This window comes from Brienomyrus brachyistius, unplaced genomic scaffold (genome assembly GCF_023856365.1).
Source record: "Brienomyrus brachyistius isolate T26 unplaced genomic scaffold, BBRACH_0.4 scaffold35, whole genome shotgun sequence".
Taxonomy (NCBI): domain Eukaryota; kingdom Metazoa; phylum Chordata; class Actinopteri; order Osteoglossiformes; family Mormyridae; genus Brienomyrus; species Brienomyrus brachyistius.
In genome coordinates this window covers 3,042,606-3,064,008 of record NW_026042310.1, presented here as the reverse complement: position 1 = coordinate 3,064,008, position 21,403 = coordinate 3,042,606, and the positions used below count along the sequence as shown (strand labels likewise).

At 50.8% G+C, this 21,403-nt stretch overlaps 1 protein-coding gene across 1 annotated transcript in view; it reads left to right on the top strand.

Moving 5' to 3' along the window:
- The first annotated feature begins 1,833 nt into the window (after positions 1-1,833).
- Positions 1,834-21,403, top strand: part of LOC125721808 (seizure protein 6 homolog) — a 62,583-nt gene continuing 43,013 nt past the window's right edge. The window contains exon 1 of the mRNA XM_048997911.1: positions 1,834-2,135. Coding sequence (XP_048853868.1) covers positions 2,069-2,135 — 67 coding nt within the window. The 5' untranslated portion in view covers positions 1,834-2,068. The remainder of the gene's footprint in view (positions 2,136-21,403) is intronic.

Below are 21,403 nucleotides of genomic sequence, written 5' to 3'. Positions count from 1 at the left end.
CTTCCTTTTCGGGCAGTCAACTGGAGTTCTGTCAAAGACAGACGTTATACAGTACAACGCGGTCCAGTGGCTGTGTGGGGATCGGACGGTCTGAGAGACCATGCAGTCAGGCGACAGCTAACGGGCATAAGGACTGAGTGTGTGCCCCCCCCTCCCCCCCCCCCAGGTTTGCCTGCGGAGTAAATGAGCCGTGGCGACACGTCGGGAAAGACAGGATCCTTGCGAAGTCGCCGTGACAGACGCTGCTTGGATCGCGGCGCCCCCAGTGTGACATCCTGAGGTTTTCGCGGCAACGACCAACATCCCAGCTGGACTCCATCACCTTCACAACAGTGGCGCCACAACCTTAAAGTAAAATGTCCTTCCGCCCCCCTTTCTGTGTGATACAAATACAGTGTCAGAAGGAATCTTCTCTCACTTGCACGGCGTCCCTGAGGATACCATAGAGTGCCCTGGGTGTTCTCATCCTCAGTTGCTCATTACCTAACTGGATGGTCAGTCTACTCACTCGTCATCAATCAGGCACAAGTTAAAAGGTGCCCCGAAAGCTGAGGGTCTAATCACAGCGGTCACCGTTTTTAAGGGAAGATATAAGAGTCTGAGACCGAACCAAACTGGTTTTATTACACAAACACAATTAAAAACGGGAATCACCGAGCCCACAAATCTGCACGCGGTTCAGTGTCAGGCTGGCGCGTTTAAGACGACACTAAGATGACGCTAAGCCTGCACTGACCTTCCAGCACGGGGGGGGCAGAGGGTTTAATCGCCTTAAACCTGATAGCCCCCCCCGCCCGCCTTGCCCTTGTCTCTCCTAATCTCCAGTTGTATAAGGAAGTGGGGGCGGGGCTCATTAATCAAAAGGAAGTTTTTTGTGGAAGTTTTGTCTTAAGATGGTGGGGTAACCATACAGGGTGGCGATCTACGTCGAAACAGTAAAGCAAAAATGTGGCATCATAATTGTTTTAATGACACTGAGCTGTGTACCACGGAACTGTGGATTTTAACATGTGATTTGCACAACGTATATGCTGTGTGGGTCTACTTTATGGAGCAGTTAAAAGTTTGTGAGCGGCTGTTTTTCGCGACCTGCAGGTGGTGCTGTGCTGTCCTGCCGGTTGTGTTTTTTGTGAAACGTTGTGCTCGCGCCGCGATAATCCCACAAGGTCATTTTAAGAGTGACACTTTGCGTGAGTGATGCTTTGTCCTTCATTATTATTCTGCTCATTATTATCCCCCTCCCCCGCTGAAGCGGGTGTCAGTGCGTGCTCAAGCAGAATCTGGGATTATTTCATATCTCTTCAAAAAACGTTATGAATTTTGTTCGCTTCTGTTACAGTGAACTATTACATCCGAGTGCGTAATCTTCCAGGAGATGCCTAGGAGAATCTTTTGGTACCAGGATGACTAACGGTCCAGTAAATGAGATTTTTGGTCCGGTATTTAATGTCACGCACACCATCCAATTTTCCAGTTAAAGCATGTCCTATGTATGCTTGTGTATATCCCCCCCGTCCAGGTGTTCCCTCCGCTAACCCTAATCAACTTAAGTGATTAAGAATAGATCACATTGTTTTCCCGAAATCTCCCTATATTTGTGAACTTTATACCCTGTGGAACGTCAGGACAACTGTATTTTTGAATAAAAAATTCTACCCGATTTCACACTGTCAGGGTGCCTCTCATTATGGAAAAATAACAGCGGGATAGTTGTATATTAACACAGATATATGTATAATAATGGATAACAGGGTGGCCGAGGGCGGGGTGGGTCCCCAAGCACATCTGGCCGGGGGGTGGGTCTTGCGCTCCAGCTGTTCCTGCTGCGGACGCTAGGCGCTGTCCTCGGTGCTGCAGGGTGCCGGGGGGCTGCTGCTTTCGGGCTGCCGACACACTTCGGGCTGACAGCCTCTTCGCGATCAGCCCGTCGCCTCACTCCGAGTCGAGCCGCCGTGCCGTGCCGTGCGCTGCCTGCCTACCGGGCTTTCACTCTGCGTCTTTGCTGCTTTTTTGCTTCTTGAAAGTGTTAGATGCGCTTCCGAAGCCGGATGAACACACTCCAGTAGACATGTGTGCGGGAAGAGGCTTGCTGATGAAGCTGCTGCTGCTGGGTGTGCTGGAGATGTGCGACGGAGGTAAGGACGCCTCATCAGCCGCTTATCGAGCGGCGCCTCACCCTTAGCCACCTCATTGTGCTAATTAGATGTTTCATTTAATAGTGGGGTCTTGCTTTGGGTATAAACGCCTGCTATTTCTCCTGGAGTGGAAACGGTGGACGAACTGCGAGGATGAAAGCTTAACGGCTCACACGTGGAGATCGGCGCTTTTAATAAGGCGTTTATTCCCGTACGGAGGTCCCCCCTCCCCGATCTGTAACCTGTTGTCATTGTACATACACAATATATATAGTAATGGACACACATTGCAAACATCCTGTGTAACAAATAATTGAAACTTTTCACAGTTCGCAGCTTTCTGCAGGCATTTACATTAGTTTAATTTAGTAGAAAGTCTCAATACTTAGATATATGTTTGCGGAGGGTGTTTACATTTTACCCCCAAACTAGATAATATATTATCCGGGCCGGGATCCTGAAGGAAATGAGATTTAACTGGGATTTTCTTTTAGCTTCGACTGTCCCGGGATATCTGTGTGATCATGCCTTTATGAGTATAGCCTGTTCCGCAGAGATATTCGCGATGAATTTAATTTAAATCCCGTACCGAAGTCACGTCTTTCCTGTCTTGTGGATTATGTTAATGCAAGAAGATGGTCAAAGGATTCTTCTGTATTCAATCTTCTCCATAAATTTTGACAGCAAGTTTTGAAATTATACTGCAATAGGCAAAAAGTAAATAACTCTGGACTCCACGAAAGTTGAATTAAATATGCTTTTGAATATCAAAATCACATAAGTATGTCTTTAATGCATCACGCATTAGCGGTAAAATGGATTTGTATTTGCCCAGTTTAGTTCCGTTTAGGCCTATATGTATTAATCCGTTAGCGGCTATAGGGAGTTTACTTAGCACACGAAGACACTGTTTCTCAATTACCGGGCAAATTGGGTGCTTTTCCGTGTTAAAATGCTTGATTGATGGAGCGCCGGGATCCTTGGCGTGCCGGAGGAGCACATTGAGGACAGATGCGCTGAAGGCGCCTTAATCCCGCAGAAGTGCGCAGATTGCAGCTCGGTCTGCCCGACCCGGCTGTTGGGGCGTCGAGCTTCTCATCCGGATCCACTCGCTCCGGCTTCACACCTGCTCCCCGTCACACTCCTCCGATTTACGATGCTTTCACCGTGGCCGCTTCTTTTCTTTATTGAATTTAATATTTTCTTTTCCTTGAACATTAGTCCCATAGCTGCCCATATGTGTCTCAGTCACACACTTTCACCTCCCGTTACGCCGAGACTGATCACCACTTGACCCGCAGGCTGCACACTGCGGGCGGGGTGGTCTGACTTCTTGGCGGATGGCTTTATGCGGGGTCTGCTCTGTTTTATAACTTGCTCTTTGGTACTGGGTGAGAGGAGCGAAAGCCATTAACGCTTGAAACCCTTGCGGATGGCAAGATGTTTCTCAGCTTTCTAACTAAACGTAAACTGAAACAAAAAAAAAAAAAAACAGGATCGATCTGTGACAAAGGGATGTTTTATGTATTACAAATCGCATTAGAATAATGATGAGGGAGAATCCTCTTTGACAGATGGCAGCTGGACGGGGCATTTTTAATGAAGATAAAAAGAATGGTAAATTAGGCTGCGACTGAGCCCTTCGCTTGAGATTTGGATAAAGGCTACGGGTTCCTTGTGAGTTTCCTTCTGCAGAAATCACAGTGTGACAGCCAACAGAAGGACAGCTGTCAATTTTGATACAGCACAGGTGCATTATGGGGCTGGTTTTAAACTTCCTGCCGGTGTTTCTGCCCACACAGATCTCTTGGTAAGATGATTGTACGCTGAAAAGTCTGACTCAGTCTGCTTCTCCTTCTCCAGCGAGGCCCCATTAAGTGGGCTCACTGTTGTAGACACCATGGTTCAGCTGGGAGGGCCACATCTTTCCTCTGCTGCTCTCTTGGGTTCTCCAGGGTTCTTTTTTTGATTGTCCTACCTTCCCAGCTGATGTGTGTAAGTCAGAGCTGCTCTCTCATTAGGGTGAGATGGAGACTGAAGGTGGCAGAGTGTTTGGTTGGAAGGAGTGAGCAGCATTGTGCGGTTCTGAAGCAGTTCCCAGTTGGGAAACTTTGGGTTCAGATTTATTCAGGTGCCTGTCCTGCTGTACCGAGAGGGATAAATGAGAAAGCATGGTGTACATCTACTGCTGCATTTGTGGCCTCGAGCGTTTGGTGAGTCCCCTGCACACTGGGCTCCTTCAACCTTCTGCCTCTCCTTTGCTTCCTGTCTGGGTGACAGGGGCGTGGCCACAGGGGAACTGGCCCCTGCTGACTGGCTCCTTGAGTGCCCTTGTCCTGTCACTCAACAATTCAAAACATATCATTGGCTAAGGATATGGGCCAGCCCTGTGTATGAATTATGGCGCCTCTTATTACCTTAATCAGGGGCTGTTTAGTGTCTCTCCGGTTTAATCACTGTTTTCACTCCCCATAAGCAGGTGAGTGTTCTCACACAGCCCATCCTGCACCTGCTAAAGTCACCCTCTTTAATGCACTTAATAAGCATTCAGGGTGGCTTTTCTCAAGTCTGCGTGGGCTGTGAGTGGTGCGTCAGGGGACGGGCGGGAAGGGGGGCAAATATAAACAAAAAAAATGACTGAACCTCTCAGGGGGATGGCTGTTTTGAGAGGGGCCGGTCCAGGTGGGCGGGAATAAGCATTTCAACCAACGAGAGGGGCAGCTGGCCAGTGTTTGACCAGTGGGGGGGGGGGGGGGGGGGGGGGGGGGCAGGTTTGGGCTGTGTGTGTTAATGTGTATGCTCACTTGCCCCAGTTCACTCTCTGCCCATGCGTCAGATCTCTTCTGATGTGGTGATTTGAACTTTAGTTTAGATTAAGCCCCCCACACACACACACACAAATAGGTGATCTCACAGAAATTCTCGGATTGCCCTGCACACCTCTGCACTGCATTATTTTGTGTGTGTCACTGTTAACGTGCGATCACACCCACCCAGCCGCTGACCGTCTTCCTCATCTTCAGATCCACTGCGGGTTTCCATGACGCTCCCTTCAGTGTCTCGCAGACACTGCGAAGCTCGCCGAAGCACCACGGACCCACAAGTGCTAAAACGGAGTTAGCCGGAGTCAACGGCGCTCACCACAGAAGCTCTCCACCGCCCTCTCCACCCAGTTTCTCCTGGAAACTCTTCTGACACACTAATGTTTGCGTTTGGCATTCCTGCCCCAGTACAGAGTAACAGCCAGACAGGCTGTCGTCAGTGTGAAGGCAGAGATCGAGTATAATCACACGGGCGGGAGGATGACGGGGAGGCAGAGACACACACACACACACACACACACACACACACACCCTGACAGAAGTTCTGGATCATCCCAGTTGACTGGACCCAGCATATGAGCTCCGGGGAGCAGTGTGATCATGTCTGCTACCATGAGAAAAAAGTGTGAAGGTGTAGAGTGTTTCCCAGTAAGCTGTCGTCCATGGTGGTGTTGAAGAGACATCTGGCTGATTCATGAAGGAATTGATGTGGTCACTTACTGCGTCCATGCGCTTCTGCACATTAGTGTGTGTGTGTGTGACGTGTATGTGAATGCCATTCTATATAATTAGCCGATTTGTCTAAAAGCTCTGTCCTTTAGCTGGGCATCCGCTCACACATCTCGGTACGCTCCTGAAGTGAAGTTCTTTTAGCTCCAGGGAAGAACCGCAGCAGTGGGAGTTCATCGCTGGCCCGTGACCTAACCATTACGCCCCCTGCTGGTTATTGGACGGAGCTGTATACTGTACGGAGAACTTTGTGCTTGAGCAGGTGGTTTAATTATATTACTAAGATTGTCCCTCCATAGGGAAGGTTGTCTGTGGTGAGACACACCCCCCTCGGGTTCCTCATGAATATTCCAGTGCCAGCAGGGAGCCGGGGGGAGGGGATGGGTTGTTAATCAGCATGTGAGCTCAGCCCCAGGAGTTAATCCCACCTGAAATCCACCTGTTGAACCAGGAAGCCTGTCTCCATGGCGATTGGTCCCTCGTGAACGGCGGAACAAAGCGGGGAAGGCACGAGAAGGGGGTGGCCTTACAAAAAAAGCTGGGTGAAAGCCGAACTCGTCGTGTCCCACACATAAACACCCACACCTATCCCCCCAGAAGCTCGGCTCGGCTCTGTCCTGTTTCCCGCTGTTCATGAGGCGGATGGACCGGGAATGCCGTCTGGCTCTCGGATCCTGGGATCCGGCCCGGTTCTCCGGCTCGGAGGACCCGTGGTGTAGCAGCTTGTGACTCCTGGCGCCTTGCAGTGACCAAATGAAGCGGATTAGCTCCCTCTGTTCTGCTGGCTGTGCTGCTGCTGTCTTTGTGACCGTAGCATCCTTGCTGTTTATCAGACTCCATTCAGAGCGATGCGCTTTTTTACCCGATTTATATGGCTGGATACTTCACTAGGCTAATTAAGTGCTTTAGCCGTGCATCCAGAACAGGGTATTCAGCAGCGTTCAGGCTGTTAATCCACGCCCTGAACTACGCCACATGTTGACCTGATTATTGACAGATGCTTCTACGCCGAGTGCGAAATGTCCCACTAATCTGAATAAGACCAAATATGAGAGCAAGGTATTGTGGGACTGCTTGAACCCCCCCCCTGGTAGAATGACCACGATTGGCCTTCTGGGGGAGATTTTACAGGAGAGGTTTAGTAGAGAAGCTGTGTTGTAATTGGGGTGCTTCTTGGATGTGTTAAGCCAGCTCTGCGAATCCTACATGGCATAGTGGAGCATAAGGCTGGACCACATCTGTTATGTTGCAGTCTATGTGCTCAGTGTTTATGGGTGTGAAGTACAGTTCTCCGTATGTTATGTCCAGCATTAACTTGCGGTGTGGACCCTGGCTTTTCTGCTGTTCCGTAGTGCAGACCTGGCTTTTCCTGGAATTCCTTTAGACTCCAGCTTTCTCTGGTATTCTGTAGTGGAGGCCCCGGTTTTTCTTGGTGGTCTGTAGTGCAGACCCTAATCTTTCCTTGTATTCTATACTGCAGACCCCAGCATTTCCTGTAATTCTTTAGTGAAGATCCCAGCTTTTTCTGGTATTCTGTGGTGCAAACCCAGCTTTACTGGGTATTCTGTGGTGCAGACCCCAGATTTACTGGGTATTCTGTGGTGCAAACCCAGCTTTACTGGGTATTCTGTGGTGCAGACCCCGGCTTTACTGGGTATTCTGTGGTGCAGACCCCAGATTTACTGGGTATTCTGTGGAGCAGACCCCATCTTAACTGGGTATTCTGTGGTGCAGACCCCAGCTTAACTGGGTATTCTGTGGCGCAAACCCAGCTTTACTGGGTATTCTGTGGTGCAGACCCCAGCTTAACTGGGTATTCTGTGGCGCAAACCCAGCTTTACTGGGTATTCTGTGGTGCAGACCCCAGCTTAACTGGGTATTCTGTGGCGCAAACCCAGGTTTACTGGGTATTCTGTGGTGCAGACCCCAGCTTAACTGGGTATTCTGTGGCGCAGACCCCAGATTTACTGGGTATTCTGTGGTGCAGACCCCAGATTTACTGGGTATTCTGTGGCGCAGACCCCAGCTTAACTGGGTATTCTGTGGCGCAAACCCAGCTTAACTGGGTATTCTGTGGCGCAAACCCAGCTTTACTGGGTATTCTGTGGTGCAGACCCCAGATTTACTGGGTATTCTGTGGCGCAGACCCCAGCTTAACTGGGTATTCTGTGGCGCAGACCCCAGATTTACTGGGTATTCTGTGGCGCAGACCCCAGCTTTACTGGGTATTCTGTGGCGCAGACCCCAGCTTAACTGGGTATTCTGTGGCGCAGACCCCAGATTTACTGGGTATTCTGTGGCGCAAACCCCAGCTTTACTGGGTATTCTGTGGCGTAGACCCCAGCTTAACTGGGTATTCTGTGGTGCAGACCCCAGATTTACTGGGTATTCTGTGGCGCAGACCCCAGCTTTACTGGGTATTCTGTGGCGCAGACCCCAGATTTACTGGGTATTCTGTGGCGCAAACCCAGCTTTACTGGGTATTCTGTGGCGCAGACCCCAGATTTACTGGGTATTCTGTGGCGCAGACCCCAGATTTACTGGGTATTCTGTGGCGCAGACCCCAGATTTACTGGGTATTCTGTGGCGCAGACCCCAGCTTTACTGGGTATTCTGTGGCGCAGACCCCAGCTTTACTGGGTATTCTGTGGTGCAGACCCCAGATTTACTGGGTATTCTGTGGCGCAGACCCCAGCTTTACTGGGTATTCTGTGGCGCAGACCCCAGATTTACTGGGTATTCTGTGGCGCAGACCCCAGCTTTACTGGGTATTCTGTGGTGCAGACCCCGGCTTTACTGGGTATTCTGTGGTGCAGACCCAAGATTTACTGGGTATTCTGTGGCGCAGACCCCAGCTTTACTGGGTATTCTGTGGTGCAAACCCTGGCTTTTCCTATCATTCCATCATGCAGATCCTGGCTTTTTCTGGCATTCCGTAGTGTAGAACCTTGCTTTTCATGGTATTCCATGTGTAGACCCTGGTTTTTCCTGTTATTTCATACTGCCAGAAGGGTGACGAGGTTAAGGACTTCCTCCCCATGTAGGGGGCGGATGGGGGGGGGGTAAGTTATCTTTGCATTTCATGCTACATTTCCCCTGAGCTGGCAGGCATCAGGCTACCCCTGCCTCACATTCATTTGCCTCATGCGCCCTTTCTCTCTCCCTCTCTCTCTCTCTCCCTCTCTCTCTCACTCTCTCTCTCTCCCCTCTCCCCCCTTTCTCCCACTCTCTCTCGCTCCCTCTCTCCCCCTCTCTCCCCCTTTCTCTGTCTCTCTCCCACTCTCTCTCTCTCCCCTCTCCCCCCTTTCTCCCTCTCTCTCTCGCCCCCTCTCTCCCCCTCTCTCCCCCTTTCTCTGTCTCTCTCCCACTCTCTCTCTCTCCCCTCTCCCCCCTTTCTCCCTCTCTCTCTCTCCCCCTCTCTCCCCCTTTCTCCATCTCTCTCCCACTCTCTCTCTCTCCCCTCTCCCCCCTTTCTTCCTCTCTCTCGCTCCCTCTCTCCCCCTCTCTCCCCCTTTCTCCGTCTCTCTCCCACTCTCTCTCTCTCCCCTCTCCCCCCTTTCTCCCTCTCTCTCGCTCCCTCTCTCCCCCTCTCTCCCCCTTTCTCCGTCTCTCTCCCACTCTCTCTCTCTCCCCTCTCCCCCTTTCTCCCACTCTCTCTCTCTCCCCTCTCCCCCCTTTCTCCCTCTCTCTCTCGCTCCCTCTCTCCCCCTTTCTCCATCTCTCTCCCACTCTCTCTCTCCCCTCTCCCCCCTTTCTCCCACTCTCTCTCTCTCCCCTCTCCCCCTTTCTCCTCTATCTCTCGCTCTCTCTCTCCCCTCTCTCCCCCTTTCTCCATCTCTCTCCCACTCTCTCTCTCTCCCCTGCACTGATAATAGTTTTTCATGCTTCTTTTTGGAGTCCCTGCTCCTTTAAGGCAGTCCGTCAGGGATTTGATGCAGACCCTAAATACGGTTCCATGTAAATGCAATCACATGGTACCCCCACCCCCCCTTTCTGACATTCAGCTCAGCCCTACAGCCTCATCCCATATCCTCAGGGTTTATTTCTTAGATTCTTCTTGGTGTTTTTACTCCAATCTGACATATTCTGTATTTTCGAAATCTAACTGGGTACTGCCGGTGTTCGATGATCCTAGTGTAGTAGATCCTGGTGTGGTGGATCCTAGCATAGTGGATCCTGGCATGGTGGATCCTGGCATTGTGGGCCCTGGTGTGGTGGATCCTAGCATAATGGATCCTGGCATGGTGGATCCTGGCATAGTGGATCCTTGCTTGGTGGATCCTGGCTTGGTGGATCCTGGCATAGTGGATCCTGGCATAGAGGATCCTGGCTTGGTGGATCCTGGCATGGTGCTTTGCAGGCTCAGTCAGCTTTGTTATTTACTGTCAGTCTCTCACTGTGGGATTTACTCAGCTCGGCCTCTTTAGCTGCTCTCGCTCCAGTTTTGGCCGTGTGTTTGATATGTGACCTGCCCCTGGTGGCACAGGAGCATGATTACACTTGTCCTTGTCTGGACGAGAATCCCAAAGGCACGTTTGAAGGTGCACCGTTACTCAGTAATACCGTCAGTCTACGACCGTCAATGCCTGCACAGAGCATGTGCGAATTATATCTGAGAATAATAGTCCATTTTACTTATATAGTGCCTTTCTGCAGTGAAATAGGAAAAGTCACATGATGACAGCAGGGCCACTGTCACCAAGCCCACATCATCTTGGTGGCATTATGGTTATTATCATAAGTGTGATAACCGGTGGACAGGATGGAAGAGCACAGAACGTTCCAGAAGTAACACGGTGACCATGGCAATTGCCAGTACACTCTGCCTGGATATCCCCCCCCCCCCCCACCTATGCAAACCACCGCTGTGCCACCCAGGCCTGCTCAGGTCACATGACCGCATCACCTAGTGATGTGTGTTGATCGGCGTGCTTTTCGCTAACGATACGCCGTATAGCCAGAGCAGGGTCATGCAGTGGGGGGGGGATGCAGGAGCAGTGGGGGGGCTGACAGTGCTTTAATGATGCCACTCAGTCTTACTCATGTGCTCACACATGTTGGTGGGGGGGAAGCTGGGAGAAGTCGAGTATGGAAAGGGCCATAGTAACCAAGGAAACTGAACACCTCCCCAAAAGATGTCAGTAATGAGGGGGCCATAAGAGGAGCCACAATTCATACAGAGGGACTGACCATATCACTGGCCAATGATGTATTTCAAGTTGGTGAGTGACAGGCAAGGGGGACAGTGTCTTTGTAGCATCCCCTCTCATGAAGGCTGACTCCTCCTTTCTCGTCGGGGCCTCCTGCCATCTGTCTATGTGGTTTCCTGTCCTGATAAGGTCACACAATGCACCGCCCCCCCCCCCCCCCCCCCCCCCCCCCCCCCCCCCCCGGTGTGAGCGGCTGCAGCAGGGCATTGTGGGTAGGCGAGAGAGCAAGGTGGACCCATGTTAGGAAGGTCAGACTGGTCCTCAAAAAATGGAGTGTTAAAAAAGGACAGAGCTGACGGGGGGTGTCGCAGACAAGCAACAGCGTCGGCCTCCCCGCAGCGTGAGGGTGCTGCCGGGGGGGGGGGGGGGGGGGTTATGGTCACGTCCCTCCTATTGTGCGACTCGCAGACATCCTGATGTTCTGAGGCATTTGTTTCATAATTGTGAAGCAATTATAATGTCATACATAAATTATAATTGTGATTATAATCGCCCAGTTTTCCTGGGATGACTGGGGGACTTTCTCCGGCTGTCAGGCTGTCCGTTTGAACGATCGTTTTAATGTTTTATGTTAATTTTTTATACACTGTGAATTTCTTGATTGACAGTATCAACCTGTGCAGCAGGCAGACGGCTAATGATCTTTCTGTCCAGCGTGCAAATGGGCTCCGTTTTTGCGAAATATTCACTCGCTAGAGGGTTACAGTTAAAGCCACCGCATGTTCACAGTCGATTTTTGCCCTAGCAGCTCTCTGCTTCAGAGTCATCACTTCCTGTTCAGTGTGCGTCTCTCTGGCCTGATGCAGCAGTATTACCCTCAGGGTAACCCAGCTCGGAGTCCCGGACATGTATTCTGGGGTGGAATTGGCGTGTGGGATGACCAGGCCTGGATTGGTGACAGGGGCAATTTTACATGGCAAGTTGGGGGCGCATAATAGGGGCAATAATTCATGCAGAGGGACCAACCTTGTTATTAGCCAATGATATGTTTTGAATCAGTGAATGACAGGAGAGGAGCACCGCGGGAGCCAATCAGCTTTCTTCTGGAGCCAGTGCCCCTGTGTTCCCACCCCTGTATACACCCTTGATCAATGATGCCCTGATTTTACTGGGAAAAGGGTTCATGAACCACAGAAGGTGTCATATTGTCACTGAGAAATTAATTATTAAAAAAAAAGTAGGAGAGACGATAAAAGCAAGACGGCTGTCACTCAGTGGCAGAGGTTGCTGTGTGCTGTCACTGGCTGACGTCTGCAGCATGACGGGTCGTGACAGCAGTGAAACCAAGCGGGGGGGGGCTTTTGCTGTGCCATATATGATCCCCCCTCCCAACCCAGTTCTCATCCATCCACATCTGACAGAAACATTGCATCACTGCAAGCTCTGGATCTCCAGCCGCCGATGGAGCAGAGAGAGAGGGCCTTACTGATTAAAGCGAGGGGGGGGGGCGCGGGGGGCAGGTGCAGCCGTGTTCAGCTGGGGGTTAGCTGAGGCCCAAGATGAGGCCCGAGATGCATGTCAGCACCCCCCCCAGTCAGGGTGTCGAACCTTAGTGCCAGTTATCGGAGCGACTTGGCAATAGGGGCCATTCATGGGGGTGGGGGGGGGGGGGGGGGGGGGGGGGGGGGGGGGGGGGGGGGGGACGAAAATCCCACCCAGTATTCAAAATGGTGTTTGTCCTACCCAAATATTTTCCTAGATTTTCCTTTGAAAAATATGAATAATAATTCAAAATATGAATGATAATTCAGTTCTCGGCTGACCTACTGACCGGGGAGAAAAAGCTTTTAGTCGAAGATTCAGTTGCATACGCAAAAGTGTCTATGGCAACGTTTATCCATGACCCAGGGCAAGCGGCGTGAAAGGGATTGTGGGTATAATGACATGATTGGCGCTGGATGGAGGAGTCAGAGGGACTCTGGGACGCTTTCAACTCTGCACTGCTGTGATTGGTTGTTTCGCTGTCGGGCAACTGCCGACGTTCTAGGCGTTTGGGAAAGTCACGTGGCAGATGTGTCGCACGCATCCTTGGGTTAGAATGGATGGATATAACTTACCACTATCTCTGGTAATGTTGGAACAATAGACTGGAATACCTGTACTGCAATGTCAAGGATGTTCCAGCGATGTCCGTGCAGGAAATTTCCCTGGGAAACTGCAGGCAACACTGCGTGATAAATTCCCATCCTTCAGTTTGCAAACAGGAATAAAAATTGATAACATAAACACACCGGTCAGTTGTGGATTTGCTAAGATGCTTCCTTATAATGTTTTTTCAGATTACGATGGTGCTGATGGGTAGCTTTGCAGTGTTGGGCGTTTCAGGTGCAGAAGCTACAAATCCAGTCCAAGGTTTTGTTTCAACCCACCAGTTGATTATCTGTGGACTGAGACTCTTTATGCTCAGCTGGTGGTACAAACAAAATCATGGCCTGGATTTGTAGCTTCTGCACCTGAAATGCCCAACACTGGGTAGCATACATAAATTTCAAATTGAAATTTTACACCCCGATTGAAAGCGCTTTGTTTTTCATGTCTGGGGAGACAACCGTTGTCTGCTAGACAGTGCTAGACTATATATTTATATCTATAATGATTTTGGTGTCAACCAGTGCATTTAAAATCTTGCGCTCATATGCCTTTGCAGCTATATTGTAGACACGATTGTTTCAATGAAATGAAATATAATTCTGTACATATGATCATAGACCACACAAATATATTCAGCAAAATATTCAGTTTCACTCATTTCTCAATTTATGTTTGCGTGCCTGTGTAAAATATAAAATATTATATATTTTTGCAACTGCAGTCTGACTCTTACCTGGTGCTGATTAATAAAGGGCTCTTCCTTGCTTGTTGGGTCTTCAGTCCTGCTCCTAGGGGCCTGTTATGAACTGTCCTAATAGTGCGCTTCACACCACTTAATGATTCCCATTCTTTTTGAAGGTCACTTGAGGTCATCCTCCGATTTATGATAATATGGTCATCTCTGGCATTAGAAGGTGCCTTTACCTGGCTGGTTTTTGGTCGTTGCCAATGTCTCCTGCTTCACCTTGTTCTTCTGTACTGCGGTCTTAGAAACCTTGAGTCTGGAAGCAGCCTGACTCGCAGTGCAGCCTTCTGCCAGCAGAACCAGCATTAAACCAAGATTTAGCCATTCAGATTTTCAGACTGGTTTCTTAGCGTTTCTAGCGCTGTATGTAATATTCAATAACAGGCAATATACTGTACCACCTGACCCCAAGCAACTCCTCCCACTCCCCCCGACTCCCCCAAATCCTTGGTGTATTCAAATGGACGGACAAAACGGTTTTGTAGGCCTGATTAATGTAGTCAGTATTGAAATGGGCGGGAAGTACAGTATACAGTGTGGTACAGGACAATGTGAGAGGCCTGATTCGACTCGGTCCGCTTGATGGATCCGTCCCTGTCCTTTCCAGTGTTGAAAACACTGTGACCCTTGGGGCTCGGCTAATGCTAACGTTATGCTAATGCTCTTAATATTAAAAGCACTATGGATCCACGTCGACAACAGCGATGTTCGCGGTGCATCGTTATCAGAGCACACCGGCCTGGCGGGAGTGGGCGGGGCTTGGAGGATGAGGACGCAGGGAATCATGGGAAGGCGGCATGGAGGCTTGTGGGAAGGGGGGGGGTGACCTTGATGGATTCTGCACACGTCCTTGATGGATTCTGTGGCCCCCCTCCTGGCAGCCCAGCTAGCAGATGGCCTGTGCCCCCCCCCCCACCCCACGTCCACGCCCGCCCCCCCACATGGCCCATGCCCTGTCTGACCTCTGGGCAATCTGCCCTCCCCTAGCAGGGGTCTCCTGGTCCCGGTATCGATGCCACCCCCACGGCCCGGGATGCCGAGGAGCTTTATAAATCTAATTAATTTCAGCCTCTCGCGCCAAATTGTCTGCATTTGGCCTGGAGACGGGAATCAAACCATCGCCTCTCAGGGGGACTTTGGAGTCCGTTCCACTGCTCCTCAACTGCAGCGCGAACCTTGGGTCACAGAGCTGGGTGCTTCGCTGCCGCCCCCTGCTGGCAAAAGAGTACTACTCCACTATTCAGTGGTGTCATCCCATCCCCATGCCTAACCCTGACAGATACTCTAGCAGCCCCTTCTTCTCCAACAGGGTCGGACCCAGAGCTCGGCACCTTCTTACTGGGCTGCACTGGGAGAACAGATATAATGGAATTAGCAATGGTGTTCTGTACCTTCGCAGCTGCTCCTTAACTGCCACGCCTCCTGCTGTTCAGTGTAAAAAGCGCATCATTTCCCATCACACTACGTTTTTTTTTTTTGTTAATCTGCCCATCTGGCAGAACAGAATCCAGATGGATCCCAGTACCTGTGGCACGGTCACTGTGTGGTCATCCCATGGGGGGTCTTTGCACCAGAGGTTGCTTTTTCCGGGGAGAGTGGGGGGAGGGGAGGTATGTGTGTCCAGGCCTGCGTAATTTTAGCTTGTTCCGGAAGATTCAAGATTGGCAAAAAATATTTGCAGGTCCTTGAGGTTTCAAGCTGTCCTTTTTCTTTTCAATTGTTCCAGAAGCTTCTGCTAGTAATTTAGTTTTAGATGCATTTGCCGTTTTGCATTTCGGTGTGAGTCATCGTTGAGGGGGAAATGTATTTACCGGATCTGCACATGTCACTGGCACTGCGCACCTCACTGGTACTTCGTATGTCACTGGTGCTGCATATTACACTGGCAGCAGGAAGCACACAGTGCTTACCCCTACGTTAACCACGTTCTGTCGCATAAGTGGCTATCTGTTGTACCCTTGAATGAGGTCCTTGAACCATCACTGTTCCTGTAGCCCCCCCAGCAGTGTAGATGACAAGAATGGACCTTGGGACTGCTGACTTTGAAGAGCAGCACTTAGGCTCAGCTGTGGCCGTCGCCATTGGCAACGGCTCATCTGACGCCGGAGATGACGGACCCCTGTAATACCCATGTCCCGCTTCCAGCACCCGCCCTAGCCCCGCCCCCAGCCGGGCTTGGGTTCGACTGACTGCGGCTGTGTGTGAGTGAGATGGGCTTTAATGATTCTGCTCATTCTATCTATTCAGCCGCAGGGCATTTCGCCGGCCCCCTCGCAGTGATCGCGGCACGGTGAGGAGCGCCGCAGGCGATGATTCCTGCTCCAAGCCACCTGCCTGCTCCGTCAGCTGCGGGGTGAAGGCGTCAGTCACATGACCGCTGGCCGTCTTTGGGGTTGTAAGATCGGGCACCATCTAGGGAGGTTCTCTGTGCGCCAGCCTGAGCAGGCAGCGGGTGGAGGGCGGTGGTGGAGCTGCCCTTCGAGAGGTGGAGCTCCATGTTCCGCCTGTGGGATCTCCTCGCAGATGGCACGTTCCCATCATCCAACTGGAGGCCGTCACATTGGAGGCCCATGAAATAGTAACGAGTGCTATGTGGCATATTGGGTGTGATCAGAAGGTTGCTAGATTAAATCCCAGGGTCAGTAGAATGACTTCATCGAAGTTTCTCCAGGGATCGTCTGATGCTGCTGTCTTAAAAACAACATGCGTCGCTTTGAATAAAAGTGTCTGCTAAATAAATAAAAATGTAAATAATAAGGCTGCCCCCCCCCCCATCCTGGGTTGTTTCCCGCCTCGTGCCCATAGCTTCCGGCATAGGCTCCGGACCCCCCCCGCAACCCAGAGGGATAAGCGGGTTGGAAGATGGACGAGTGTAAATAATAAGCTAATTTTACATCCAGCTTCCTTGAAGGCATGCAGTTAACTGAAGCAGGGGTGTGTGTGCGTGTGTGTGTGTGTGTGTGTGTGTGTGTGTGTGTGTGTGTGTGTGTGCGTGTGCGTGTGCATGCTCTGCAGTGGAGTGCCGTTCTGTCCCCTGCCTGGGATGGGCTCCAGGCTAACGGCCCCTGTCTCTATGAATGGTTGCTGGATGGATGGATGGATGGATTGATGGATGGATGGACAGTCTGTATGAGCATTTTAGTATTTAATAAATGTGTAATGTATACTAATGCACAAGAACATTTAAGTTACGTTCCAAAAAAACTTCTGTCAAGGTCATTTATTATTATTATTATTATTATTATTATTATTATTATTAATGCCAGTAACTCAGAAACCTGTTAATGCCCATTTTTTTGCTGAGTTGGGTTTGTTTCAATTTAGTGTTAAGGAAACTTTCTGCAAGACGATGTGGGAGATGCTAATGGCGGTAATTACTGTCTGTCCGTTACATGGTGCTGACGCGGAGGGAAATAAACAGCATTTAAATCCACACTCCTAAGGCAGCAACTGGGAACCATTACTGCTAATAGCGGGTCTCTGCAGGAATACGTCTGCGTGCTGGTGCTCACGCACGCTTGAAGGACGCCTCGCGTGCGTTTCCGCCGTCCACGTGTGGCTTTCTTAATGAAGAAAGATAGCAGTGCGAAGCCTGCGGTCAGTGTCACTAACGAATGATGTAAGAGTGAGTGTTTGATCGGCAAACTGTAGGTACAGTTAGAGACTGGGAGCGCGTGAAGACGCTCTGAGGGCTGCGGGCGGCAGACGCTCTCCTGAATGCCATTATAACTCCCTCTGAGGCCGGCTCTCCTGTCGGGAAAGTAGAAAGGCTTGTGTGATGAAAGGGTCGGGCAGAGTAAGTGAGCCGTCAGTAAGGGTGTTTTCTCCCCTCCGCCGGCTCTCTTCACGGCTCCCAGACAAACGTGAGCAGCTGCAGGTTTAATTAAGAAATCTGGGTTAAGCTAAAAAATGGATCCTCTCTCAGGACACTAACGACAGGTCTGTCTTCCTCACACCTCTGTCTCTCTCTCCCTCTCCTTTTCTCCCGTTCATTATTTCTTTCTCTCGTTCTGTCTCTTCTGGTCTAGGTCTGTTTGTCTGTCTCTCCCTTTCTCTCTCTGTCTCTCATTCTCTCCCTCCCTCTCTCTTTCATAGTCTCCCTCACTCTGTCTCATTCTCTCCCTCCCTATGTCTCTTTCATTCATTCCCTCCCTCCCTTCCTCCCTCCCTCTGTTTCTTTCTTTCTCTTCTTCTCATTCTTTCTCTCCTTCCTTCTCTGTGTCTCATTCTCTCCCTCCCTTTCTCTGTCTCTCTTTCTTTTCTTCTCTCTCAAATCTTCATTCTCTCCCTCCCTCTCTCTGCCTCTCATTCTCCCCAACTCTCTCTCTCTCTTTCTCTCTCTCTCTCTCTTACCCCCTTGTATTTACATGGGTAGTCATGCTTGACAAGCAAATTTGTTCCAGCTCTAGAGCGAAAATGCTCTAATAACGTAACACGATTCTCTTCAATACTGTTCAGCTTGCGGGCGAAAATCAGGCAGTTGTAGCTCACTTATCACCGGCTGTAGCGACGGCGCATGTTTAATAATTGCTTATGCTGATCTGCAGGCCGCCCGCCCCAGGGCATTCTGGGAGATGAGCTGGGCGTCCCCTGCGGTCCCAGTGAGGAGTGATTCGGTGCAAAAACAGCTTCATAATGAGGCGAAATAGGCCAGTTGATGCGTCGCAACAATTTAACGGGGTCTGGTAAACAGGCAGCTGCAGGCAGCTCAGTGGCTTGAGGTGCCTCGGACAAAGGAATTGTGGGATTGACAGTCTATCTCACTATTATTAATCACAGAAAAGCACTGGTGTTAACAGTTTTCCCTTCAGGTACTGGACAAGACATTTTCATTTGAGGGCTTATCTCACCCAGCCGGGATAGAGAGTGATTCAGTCCCATTGCAAGGGTCAGACAGCAGTTGCATGGTATGCCACCTCTGGTCGTAGCTGGGTACTGCAGGGATTGTATATTTTACGTAATAAAGCCTTCGTGCATGAGGTAGCTGTCAGGGGCAGTCAGTATTGCATCCTGCAGGTAGCAATGGCGTCTGTTAGGCTGAACGTGGCTGAATGTGTGCTTTTTGTGTTGGTCTAGCACATGGTCAATGTGCAGCAGAGACATTAAAACAACGATATATGGAGGACGTTATCACTGTCAGCCCTGGGGTGGGCAGTGATTCTGTGAGATTTTAGCAGTCAGAAATTCCATCGTCCTCATCATCAGTTCTGCACACTCCCGTGGCCCCCCCCTACAAACCCATCGCGCACGCTCCGCCCCAAAACTAACCCTTACCCTTGCTGTCGCGGCTGACGAGGCTGCAGAGCCCCAAGAAGCAGAGGACTGTGGGCCGCAGGAGGGTTAGCGACAGGGACTTGGGTGCGAGGACTGGTGGTGAAGACCAACTGTCTCAGGATCCATCTAACAGGCCACCATCTAACCATCGTACGCATGAAGTGAGTGAGTTACCGTCGTACAGTGAACGTACAGTGAGCTTCCATGACGGGGATAAACACCGACGTCCCGGCGTCCAAATCCAGCAGCCAGAAAGGTGAGCCGGGGGTTTAATTGGTGTGCAGTTCAGCGGGTTAGGATGCTGTGCCTGGAATCGGAAGGTTGTCGGTTCAAATCCCAGAGTTGGCAGAGTGGTTTCATCATGAGCCTTTGAACAAGGCCCCTAACCCCCAATTGCTTCCGTGACCCTGATTCCCTCTCAATTTTACGTCACTTTGGATAAAAGCCTTTGGTGGGACATCGGGTGAAAATTTCTCCTGGTCAATGATCACAGGGTACCTGCATACAGGCCCAGCAAGTAGTTTGGATCCAGCTCCAGGTCACTGGCATGACAGAGCTGAAACCTTGGTTAGCCCCCCCGCCCCCTAAAACGTTCCTACTAAACAGTGGGGGGACGTTTCTGGAAAGCTCGGACTATGCCGATAAAAAGTTCCCCGTCCGCCAGCGACTTCCACCAAGGGCGAGGTGTGACCAGTGTTGCTGGATTACGTTAATCGCTCATGTTCACTCTGGCGAGGTCGCCTGCAGCCCCCACCCCATGTGGGGGTGGGGGGGGGGGTATTGTGTGGATTACGGCCAATTAAACGAGCAGGCCTAATTGCCCTGGCTTCCTGCTCTCCTAATAGCCTCAAAATGTCATCAGATCATTCGCTGTCCACCAGCTCAGGATGGCGAACCAACACGTTGGGGGGGACTTTAAAATCAGGGCCTCTCCCATTCAGCGTGATGTAAACCACACATCCTTCACCTTGGGGTTTCGTGGAACCAGGCTGTTCCTTTACGCTGTCTTCCTTGAAGATATCCAGTAAGGCTGGCTCATTTCTGGAACTTTCCGTCCATATAGCATCGCTCCTGATTCAGACCCCAGCAGCACATGCTACCCATCCCTTATCTTCTGACCCGGGGGAGCTGTTTTCATCTCTGCCAGTTTGTCCGTCTCTCTCTGCCGAATTGATTCTGGTTCACCGGTGGTCGCAGGTACCAAAGAAGTACTTTCCGTTAGTCTGGGATTCCGCAGGGTGGTCGGAGGACTGATCGCCCTCTGGTTGTGATGCGAAGGGGGTTAAGAGAAGGACGGGACAGATCACGGTGGGGATTTGGTGGGATTACGACGAGGATGGAGAGAGAATCTGAGGAAGACAGCAGGAGCCAAAGTCAGCTTCTAATCCATCGTAATACCCCAGAATCTGCACTCCACACTGGGAAAAAAAAAAGAAAAACAGGAGAGCAGAGTTCTGATAGGTTGGCGCGGCTGTCAGTCGACGAGCCAATCAGGCGAAGGACAAAAGAAGTACCGGAAATGCGAGGTGGAAATCACACACCGCCTGGCGCTCCATAGCTGGAGGTGCAGGTTCTCCTCATTCGTTCAGAGCCAGGCTTCCATGAGGATGCAGTTTCATCTGCAGGAGATGCGTTTCGCAACCTTCGGACTGCCTGTGTCGACACGGAAGGTTAGGGGAGGGTTAAGGTGTGGAGTTAGGGGGTGTGTCGGTCAGGGCGTCAGCCTGGAGCAGCTGGGGGGTCTTGGGATGGGGTAAAAGTCACTGAAAGCAAAAGCCACTTTCAGGTGGCTTTTGTACATTACATCAGTACTGATGCAGCATCACCCATTCATGATTTAGGTTGAATAGCTAAACTGGATCATAGATATATGTTTTGTGGTGTTGGGGAGAGGGGGGGGGGGGATCTTGTCTGCGATGGTCTGATGGGCAGGGAGCTGGCAGTACAGACAGCATCGCAGCACAGGTGTCAGACAAATCAAAATCCCTCTTCACCGGGAGACTGCCTCAGGGGCATTTTCGCGACGGTGAATTTGGATGGCAGTGGCGAATTAGCTCTGAAAGGCTTTACGGAAACCACTGGGGACGCTATTTTCGGGCTCAGTGGAGAGAAGAGGGGGGGGGGGGTGTCAGGCGTTGAACATTTAGCCTCTGGCTAAAGTGGATTAAATGTCTGGAATATTCTCTTAGGCGGAGCAATCAATGTCGCCGAAATGGCACCGCGGTCTGTGACCTTTGCAAATGAAATAGGCGTGGCGGCTCTAATTAAATGTCAGCGCCGCACCAATCGGCCGCCAGGTCAGCTGACTTGCCAGGTCACATGACCCAGTGTTTTAAAAAGGGGCAGTCCTCTGATGATCTGGTCGGTCGGAGGGATTCGTGTAGTGGCACCGTTTTT